This window comes from Micromesistius poutassou, assembly GCF_964030765.1.
Source record: "Micromesistius poutassou genome assembly, chromosome: 12".
Classification (NCBI taxonomy): Eukaryota; Metazoa; Chordata; class Actinopteri; order Gadiformes; family Gadidae; genus Micromesistius; species Micromesistius poutassou.
This window is the reverse complement of record NC_140282.1, coordinates 8,021,903-8,032,602: the sequence shown is the minus strand read 5'-3', so window position 1 is coordinate 8,032,602 and position 10,700 is coordinate 8,021,903. Positions and strand designations below refer to the sequence as shown.

At 45.9% G+C, this 10,700-nt stretch overlaps 1 protein-coding gene across 1 annotated transcript; it reads right to left on the bottom strand.

Moving 5' to 3' along the window:
- Positions 1–1,113: 1,113 nt before the first annotated feature.
- Positions 1,114–10,580, bottom strand: aqp9b (aquaporin 9b). Its single transcript, XM_084476411.1, has 6 exons — positions 10,437–10,580; positions 9,636–9,762; positions 6,995–7,132; positions 6,660–6,778; positions 5,410–5,627; positions 1,114–2,652 (listed from the first exon to the last, which is right to left on the bottom strand). The coding sequence occupies exons 1-6, from the start codon at positions 10,536–10,538 to the stop codon at positions 2,490–2,492; spliced, it is 867 nt and encodes a 288-aa protein (XP_084332537.1). The 5' UTR covers positions 10,539–10,580; the 3' UTR covers positions 1,114–2,489.
- Positions 10,581–10,700: the final 120 nt, after the last annotated feature.

The following is a 10,700-nucleotide window of genomic DNA, read 5'->3' as shown; positions in this document are numbered from 1 at the left end:
GAGTCGTGAGCTGATTGGCTGTCTAGTGTCTAGTGTCACTGTTCCAACAGATTGTGAAAGAGCATTTATGAGTGCAGGGGGATTCTGGCAGGACTCGCTGACTAACATTGAACTCTGATTTGAAATGCTCTGTTTCAAACAGAGCACAAGTTAAATGTTAACTTGTGGCATGAAGTAAGTGCTATTTCTGTATTTTGGCATTTGTGTGAGAGTCACTTTGACGTCCTCCGTTCCGTCAGTGGGATAGATACTAGAACTTCCCATTGCAGTCTTCAATGTTTTATTTTGTGTACACTAAAAGCATTTCTCCTAGTGACACACTGTGTCAAAACAAAAGGTAAATTCCTAGAATCCTCACTGCCATACAGTGAATGTGTTGATGTGTGATGTCAGGTCTGGAGTTTGACAGTTCAGAACAAACACACAAACAACCTTTGGTTTTCTGGACACGCACACAAACACACTGTGTGCGTGTGTTTGTCTTTGTGCGTTCGCTCCCTCCCACATGTCCCAGGCAAGGGGTTCCAATATGACAAGATGGCAGAATAGATCTATATCAATAATATAATAGTAATAATAGGTCTATACCATCATAGACAACGTGTTCCTCCAACACCATGGCCAAAACCTGTATTAATGTTCCTGCATGGCTCTATTATTACAGATCATATATTAAATGGTAAATGGTCCTCATTTATATAGCGCTTTTATCCAAAGCGCTTTACAGTGTTGACTGACATTCACCCATTCATGCACACATTCACACACCGACGGCGGAGTCAGCCACGCAGGGCGACAGCCAGCTGGTCAGGAGCAATTAGGGTGAGGCATCTTGCTCAGGGACACCACAACACTCGCTAGGAGGAGCCAGGGATCGAACCAGCAACCAGCAACCTTGCGGTTACCAGCCAACCCGCTCTACCTCCTGAGCCAATGCCGCCCCCATATATTACCTCTAATGCCTCCGGATTAGAGGTGAGGGGGGAAACATTCTGCAATGTGAGTAAATATAGACAGTAAACAGACTTTATGTGTCTGTCTGTCTGTGCATGTGTGTGTGTGTGTATAGAGGGCATTGCATTGATCATGAAATACAACAAACATCAATAGTTTTATAAACATTTATTTCTGGATATATCTTCACAATGTGGACGTGATTACATTCACAGAGAAAGGGATGGTGAGGGTGATTGCTGATATACGCTATGAGTTAAAGCTTCTTTAGGTACGATTTGAGACTTTAGAGAGAGATCAGAAAAGAGCAGCAGAAGGCAAGATTTAGAAACAACACGACAAAGCGCCGGCTTTCCAAACATCCTCCTCCATGGAGAAGTTTTCCACCCCCTCACCTGTTGTGGAGGTAAGATGGATTCCCTGACCCTGACTGGTCTGAATGAACCTGGAGCAGTCCATCATTAGTCTCTGCTCATAGAGAGGCAGGTCAACTCAGAACTGGTTTCACCCACTGCAGGCTGGCTGACTGCTAGGCCTTTTCTTACTAATAACACTAAAATAAAAGCTCTTGAAATGCACCTACATTAAGTTAGACAGAACTGTTTCATATTACAAGTAAAGTAAAAAAACAAGTAGTTTGGGAATATTTTAGGAAGCAGTTCAGCATTCCTTGGAAAAGCCTCATAATAATATTTTCTAGTAAATCTGTTTCTAGTATATCTGTAAACTTTTGTGGATCCCATCAGTCCACCCATGTAGTGCAACAGTATATTTAAAAGTACTATTTTAACTGTCCATAATTAAAGGTACATCGACAATGCAAACAAATACAAAAACGTAATACAGTGAAATATCTTGGCTGTGCTTATATAATACTGAAATCTTTTGTGTCTAATACCTTGATTTCCAATACAAAGACAAAAGTGTGAATCATAAACACTACAATGAATCCACTTTGATGGATCTTAAATATATAACAACAACTTAACTGCTGTCTCTGCTGGGGGGCACCATTTAACAGACAAGCCATATATTACAACATTGAAAATATATTGGATATCAAACATGTATAATACTTGGCATTTTAACCCATGTGTAAGATTTATATAATGAATATAGATATATAACATATAATAATATAGATATTTATCCCACTATAAAGCAACTTGGCAAAGCTTCCAGGTGAAGATAATTAGGCAGTTAGACATGGAACAGTGAAACGTCTGAGATCGTTTATCGTACATTTCACCGCTCACGCAAAGTTAGAAACTCAGATTTGTTTAGAAAGAGATAGAAAATGTCAAGAGGGTATTGATTAAATATCTTTTTAATATAAAGGCTTGATGCGTTTGTATCTAGTCTGGATCGATGTACTCCTGGGTTTACGTCCTAAAAACACACAAAGGTTGTGTGTCTTTAGGAACCAACACAACGCTGTCCGTTAACGACACCAGAGAGTGAGTAACGAGCAGGACGGCCCGGGTGTGGGGGTGAGGGGGGCGGAGCTGCCCTGCTCGTGGGCACTCTGCCCGGGTTTAGCTCACGGTGATCATCTCGTACTTGTCCTTGGTGCTGTTCTCCTCGGGCGTCTCCGGCTGGGCGTGGTGGAGCTCCACCAGCAGGAAGTACAGCGAGGCCCCGACCACGCCCCCCACCATGGGGCCCGCCACCGGGATCCACCACCAGCACCCGCCGGCCCTGGGGGACGGAGGACACACAGAACCACACACAGAACCACACACACACACAGAACCACACACAGAACCACACACACACAGAACCACACACAGAACCACACACACACACACACACACACAGAACCACACACAGAACCACACACACACACACACACACACACACACACACACACACACACACAGAACCACACACACAGAACCACACACAGAACCACACACACACACAGAACCACACACACACACACACACACACACACACACACACACACACACACACACACACACACACACACACACATATATACACACATATACACACACACACACACACACACACACACACACACACACACACACACATACACACATTTATCATTAAACTGTGTAATGCATCCTTAATCCGGATACCATAGATACGACACACGATTATAAATGACTGGAGCGCCCCCTCACTCAGCTGCACTTCAACAGAATCCTGTCTCAAAGAGATGAGATGATTCGATGGTTAACATCCGAGGTCCCCATCCACACACCTTCAGGACAGCCTGTCAGTGTACCTGATGTACCTGCAGGACCTTAAGAGGACTGTAACGCCCAGACGGATTAGAGCGTGGCTGCTGCTGGTGTGATCCTGTTTGTGGGGGAAAGGCCCGGCCTCAGGTGGCGTTGTCAAGTGTCTGAGCGTCGACCGCGGCACACACCAGTCTGACGTACAGCGCCGGAGAGAGGCCATTGGATTAAAGGCTCTAATCCGCGGCCACGGCCAAGAGGAGCCCGGAGGAACGCCCACACAGAGCTGAGCGGGAAGAGGATCCACCGAGAGCCGAGGCCTGGATGTCCTCACACCCCTCCCACACTCTATCATGGCCCACTTACCAGGACAGACCCGCTGTGTTTAACATGGACAACGCACCCTATGCAATGTGCTCCTCCTACAGCCCCGTCCTATCATCCTCATGGTGAGGCTCAGGTTGTAGGAGATACGCCGGGCTGGTGATGAAGGCTTAAGTGTGCATTAGAGTCACGTAACGGCGAGGTATGTGCTGTAATCTGGGCTGGCGTCGGCTGCGACCAGGAGGCTCAGAGGTAAAACCCTGCACTGTTCGCCGTGAAGCTCCCACAATGACTTTAAAAGTTTGAAAGAATCATTTACAAATATGTCTATAATAACTCTATAACTTTCTTTAATTCGTTCAGGCCATATGTTGTGTTTCACTTTTACAACGGTGGTATTTTAATTGTGATAACATATTAACCCTTAATGGCTGAGGTTGCTCTACACCAGGGGTCAGCAACCTTTTCAACATGCAGTGCCAGTTGGACATTTTCTCGTTAATGATGTGCCTTAAGCAACAATATATTAAATATTAAGCTGAATTACGACACAGCTACCAAAAACATTTCCAGAAGACCTGGAATTGTATTATTTCCATGTAGTCCACAATCATGCATCAACATTTTAAAGTTTTTGTTGTTATATTTGCAACATGGGCTTACAAATTCTAATTACATATATCCCATCTTAAAATACTGCTTTCAGAAACTCAAAAACATATTTGCACTGTGAGAAATATAACAAACATCCACATCAATATCTTTAAGACATGTACAGCTTTGCAAAAACCATGTGAAGGCCATGCATACAGGCCACTTGCAACAATATTTTTTTAGATTTTCTTCTCTATTACTCACAACATAGGTTTAAAAACGATTAATTGATCCCAATTCAGAACACTGCTTTCAGTAACTCATTGAAACATATTTGCACTGGGAGGAAATGCCCAAAACAAAATAAAGTGCAAAAAAATAGTAGTAGTTATGAGTAGTAATGTTTATGCTGATTATGCTGCCGCATTGTAGCATTGAAAAAAATTAATAATAATAATAAAAAAAGAAAAAAAAAAAAGATTTGTGCCAATGATTATGCGGCCACGTGCCAGTGGTGGCACGTGTGCAGTTTACGCTGTTTATGCTTCATAGAGCACTAGGCACTATAGTGCTAGTGCTCTGTGAAGCACAAACAGTACATTAACTCAACATGAGCCTCTGTATTGGTTTGAAACCACCACTTTTCTCTGTGATGTTTTGCTACTGGTCTGACTGGTAAGAGTCTAACCGCCTCTATGATGTAACAACGGCAAACGGAGAGCGGGAAGAGATATGTGATGTCTACCCCCATTGTGGTTCTGAAACACTGAATATTTGATATCAATATGCAGAGAAATCTTCCTCACGTTGTCCCACATCCCTTCATCAAAATGCTCCTCAGACTGAATTATTGATTCAGATTGTCCAAAGAGCTCCCGTTTACCCGCCTGCTATTTCTTTACATGAAAGAAAGATAGAAAACCCTCATCTTAGTTGAGTTTCCACCGTAGCAGTAGTGAGGGCATTCGTCTACAGATCCTCACACGGCCTCCAGAAGACCTCGCAGGTCGCCCTCATTGGAAACTCGATGTCGGGTTGTGATTGGCCGAGGTGAAGGGGGAGGTACCTGAACACGCCCAGATGGGTTGTGATTGGTCGAGGTAAAGGGGGGAGGTACCTGAACACGTCCACACACCAGCCGGTTTGTGATTGGACGAGGTGAGCAGGGGGGTGGTACCTGAACACACCCAGCTGGGTTGTGATTGGTCGAGGTAAAGGGGGGAGGTACCTGAACACGTCCAGCCGGTGTGTGATTGGTCGAGGTAAAGGGGGGCGGTACCTGAACACGTCCAGCTAGGTTGTGATTGGTCGAGGTAAAGGGGGGCGGTACCTGAACACGTCCAGGCCCCAGCCGGCCACGGCTGTGAAGAGGCGGGGCCCCAGGTCGCGGGCGGGGTTGATGGGGTAGCCGCAGTTGAAGCCCATGGAGACGCCGATCGCCATGACGACCAGGCCGATGCAGAGCGGCTCCATGCCGCGCGGCGCGGCGCGGTTCTTAGTGTCGGTGATCGCCAGGATGCACAGGACCAGCGCCGCCGTCGCAATCACCTGAACAACAATCAATGAATTAAAACGAGCAACGAACCAGCTCCCGACTCACTGGTTCAGAGTTCACCTGGACCCACACCTCTTACACACTTATTGTATGTTGTACATCCTCTCACTTAAAAATAGTACTTATCATCGTGTAGTGTCTTATCCTAGTTATCTGTGTTGTATACGGGGAATGGGTTAACCTAGTGATGGTTAGTGCTTGGCTCTTGGTTCTATGAACATCCTTACTGTACCCACAGTGATATATTGTTGTTTCTCTTTCTTCTGACTAATGTACTGTAAGTCGCTCTGGATAAAAGCGTCCCTAAATGTAAAAGTAAGCAAACCATTCACCAAAGCCCAGTGAGTGTGGCTCTAATGTGTGCATCATGGTCAACCCTCGGTTGTGAATTCCAAAACGGTGTTGGGTGTGGGTCGCTGTTGGCTCTGTTGTCCTGAGGCGTCCCTCATGACTTCTGCCCTGGTCAGGGTCTTAGGGGGCTTCCCTCGCTGGAAGCTTTAAGAACCTTCCCCTCCCCCCACATGTCGGTTCATGTGAAAACAAACTTTTCCACGCAGAACACAACATATTTTAAAAGATGTTGGCTCAAAGTAGCCCTGTCAGGTCTGTATATTTAATAAAAGAGAAATATTCAAACCGTATTCGGTCAAACCAACAAATGAGTTTGATTCTCCGCCTGGCCCATTGGGTCACAGATGGTGTTATGTCAGAACTGGATTACACACTTCAACACCCCAGCACATATCCGTTATGCTCCATTTCATGCAATATCATTCATGTGCTCACATAAGTGTGAGCACAAATGTCAAGCGCATATATCTATGCTTTGTTTAGTCGAATTTGAACCTATTTCAGTACACAATTCAAGTGTGCAGACTGACAATATCATTTGTTTGACTGTATTGTAATCATTAGCTTTTGATAACATAGAGAAAATAAATTCAGGATCCATACATACAACACCATCCTAGTGAGCCGGGGAGCCTGACACCAATACAGTGAGTAGGAAAACATTTCATCTGTACCTGATCCACAAAGCCGTTGAGAGTGGAGAGGTGCTTCGCTGGGTAGGAAGCAAAGATGTTGGCGGTGGCGTTCTCCCCGGTCACCATCAGATCTCCGTTGGTGAACGCCATCAGAGCATCTGGGAGAAGACGGACTTCACTATGACGCAGTCTTTAACAATGTACGCCTTCCAAAGTAACAAACTGTTCATGTCATCGTTACACACTTTGTAACGAGGGGGGATGTGAGAAACAACATGAGAAGTATTTGGTTTGACTGTACAAGTCTAAAGTGATATATTTTAGATATATACAAACAAAAGAAGTATGTGTTGCGTGGAGACTCTGTCTCTCACCGTAGTACAGGGCGTACACCGCACAGGAGCCGGCAAAGGCCCCCAGGAACTGGGCCAGGACGTACAGCGGGAACTTGATGAGGGGCAGCTTACCCAGGAGAACCATGGCCAGAGAGACGGCCGGGTTCACGTGGGCTCCTGGAGGGACGGCACAGGGAGACCCAGGGTGAAGCAGGGAGACACAGGGGGACACAGGGAGACACAGGGAGACACAGGGTGAGCACAGGACACAAGACAACGAGCAGAGGGTGACACAAGACAACAAGACAACAAGACAACAGGGACAGGGTGGACACGAGACAACAAGATAACAAGACAACAAGACAACAGGGACAGGGTAGACACGAGACAACAAGACAACAGGACACAAAACAACAGGACAACAGGACAACAAGACACAAGACACAAGAAACAAGACAGCAAGGACAGGGTGGACACAAGACAACAGGACAACAGGACAACAAGACAACAAGACAACAAGACAACAGGGACAGGGTGGACACGAGACACAAGACAACAGGACACAAACCTGCTCTCCTACATGATGATGGTGATATTCATATTCCAGAGCCTAAAGCTTATGTCAGGGTATATTATGTTAGGGTAGACACATGACACCTGCTCTCCTACAACGATGATGGTAACATTACCAGAGGACCAGAGCCAGAAGCTTATGTTATTTGTTAGATGGGTGCTACATATATTGCTCAGTGGCGTAAATATCGACGGTGCAACCGGTGCAGCTGTCCGGGGCCCAGACGCCGTCAGGGGCCCACGGAGGAAGAAAAAATAAAAATAAAAAATAATAATGTTTTTGTGAATTAAATAGCTCGGGGGCGGGTCGGTAAAGTAGGCTAGCTGAGTGGCTGGTATGGGAGGAGGAATGATCATTTGTCCAAATTCCAATCATTCCAATCATTTGTTTACCCATGTGCGATTGCTACCCCTACTCTCATTGGCTGAATCGTTGAGAACGTTTTAGACTCAATCAATATAAGGTCGCGGGGAGACAAAGCTCTGTTGGTTTGTATATTTTATTTTCGTAATGGTAGGAAAAAATAATACTTTATTAAAGCATGCAATTGTGATGTAGAACAAAATAAAAAGAAAACAAAGTGCTTGCATGATATTGAAGCCTACAGCGATCGTTAGGGTGTCTTGTCATTTGTTTACCCGTGTGCCATGGCAACGCAATTGCTACCTGCTGTAGTAGTTACTCTCATTGACTGAATCTTTGGGGGGGCACAAAAAAAGTATTTGCACCGGGGCCATCACAATGATGTTACGCCACTGATATTGCTCATAATAATATATATATATATATGCATACATTTATAATAAAATATGTACATATTATTTAACATATTCTACGGTTTGATACATTAGGGACGATATAGAGTTATTATTTTTCTCATTCATTGTCTCTTAATAGCACACATAATATTTGTAAAGATAAATCAAGATCATTTGTGAGGACACATGGTGGGTGTTTACATGTCATCTATTGAACAGCGTATGTTGTCTGTTGTCTGCAGATCCATAACCCGAGCAGGGCTATCAGCCCTAGCTAATGCCCCAGCCTTCTGCACACCCTGACCACAACAACAGACCATCAAAAGCCCCTCCAGATTGAACCTGACATAAACCATCTGGATGTGCTTAGTGTGGCGGGGGTCACTGGAGAGGTCACCATGTGTAACACTTATTGGGGGCCGTCAATTCAAATGGAAGAAGGCCTTTTATAAGTCTCTCCTCTTCCTGCACGTTTGCCCGGGAAGCATCGGGAACATAACCTCACCCCTCATTCCCCTCCTCCTCCCCCTCCTCCCTTCTCATCCTCCTCCTCTCTCCTCCCCCTCCTCCCTCCTCCTCCCCCTCCCTCCTCTTCTCTCATCCTCCTTCTCTCCCCCTCCTCTTCCTCCTCCTCTCTCCTCCTCCCCCCTCCTCCCGCTTCCTCCTCCTTCCTCATCATCCTCTCTCTTCCTCCTCCCCCCCCCCCCCCCCACCTCCTCCTCCCTGGGACCCCTGCCCCAGACCAGCTCATTAGTCTGATACCGTGATCATCATCAAAGATGTCAGTGAGAGGAGGAGGAGGACAACACCGCTGAGCGGTCAGTCATGCAGCAGAACCACTCCAGTGCGCCTATAGATGAACCGCGCATTACACACACATAAATACACACGGGGAGCATATATATTACACACATACATACACACGGAGAGCATATATATGACAGGGAATGTCTTTTTTTATCACAGAACAAAACCCCTGCGGCTCTCATTTGTTCTCTCCCTAGTGTCTGCTTGCCCTACATTGTTTTATAAAACGCTTTTCTCAAAGAAGAGACTTGAGCCTTTTGTAAATGTGTAAATAAATATAGATGCATGCGTTCTGATAGACCTTGTCACAAACCGGCACAGGGGACTGATGCTGGTGCTGCCATCTGAGAGAAACACAGAAAACAAATGTGATCTGGGAGCTAGAATCCCATTAAATCCCAATCCACTGCTCAACCAAACCCTGAACCCTCCAGACCAGGACCTCAGAGTCCGGCTGGATCTGAACCCTCGTTTGGTTCCTCTCGCTCCCCTCCCTGGACGAGAGGTGGGCCACACAGGAGTGGGGCGGCAGTGAGCTTACCGGACACCCCCGCCGCGATGAACACGGCCATCATCACCCCCAGGGTGAAGCCGATGTGGATGGTGAGGGGGCCCCCCAGGGTCCCCTTGCTGAGGACCGTCTGGGCCACCGAGCCGCAGCCAAACAGCTACAGGACACCATAAGCACACGGATTACAGCCGTCGGCAATACACACCAACACCTCTCAAACAGCCCTCTTGTCCCCATATATAAAATATATGTGTTTTACCATAAATCATAATCATCAGTCTGTGTGTTTTGGAGCTGCTTGATCACTACTGATGGCTCACAGTTTAAACCTGCGTGTGTTTAATGCCGTGCTGTGCCCCAGCTCCTAACCCTAACATCTCCTAAGTTACCCTAACATCTCCTAACAGCACCTAACCCTAACATCTCCTAACCCCTATCATATTAGTTGGACAGGCTATAGTTAGTTATAAGTGTTAATAACAGGTTAATTGATAGGCATACTACTATACATTCAGAATTGAACTGTTCATAATTTCGTATTATATGATCACATTTTTTAATCACATCAGTCACTTTTATCGTTAAACTTTGTCAGAGTGCGCAATTTAAATAAAAATGATCAACATTTCTGATTACTTCCCCGCAGTGGTCCAAACTGATCAGACGCATCAGTCTGATCAGTTGTGATCACTGCTTGGAAGTTGTTAGAAATTATGAGAAATTATTTATTTGATATGTAGGACCCACTCTGTCCCACAGAGAGTGCTCCTCCAGCCCCTCAGCGGGCTGGGACAGACAGCAGGACAGCAGGTGCGCAGGAAGCCTACTTACAATTAAGACGAAGATCCCCAGAAACTCTGCCAGGAACTCCTTGATGATGGCGTGCTTCAAGGCCAACTTCTCCTTGATTTTGGTCATGCTTTCGTGTCCCATGTTGAGTCCAGGGTCTGGGTGCTGTACTCCTGCCAGTACAGAACAGTGTTGCAGGGTGAATCCTGCTAATTGTCCACTCGACCACGGAGAGGGAAGCCTCCGCCCACTCGGAGCTCCTGGTGCCAATAATCCGTTCTTCTCCTCGGGTCAGTTCCCTTGGTA

Bases quoted from the DNA above. Each gene is read 5' to 3' on its own strand.
- aqp9b (XM_084476411.1), bottom strand. From the start codon at position 10,538: ATGGGACACGAAAGCATGACCAAAATCAAGGAGAAGTTGGCCTTGAAG. The intron at 7,133-9,635 runs GTAAGCTCACTG...CCGTCCCTCCAG, and splicing joins CATCGCGGCGGGGGTGTCCG to GAGCCCACGTGAACCCGGCC. The intron at 2,653-5,409 runs GTACCGCCCCCC...TCCGTCCCCCAG, and splicing joins TGGGGCCTGGACGTGTTCAG to GGCCGGCGGGTGCTGGTGGT.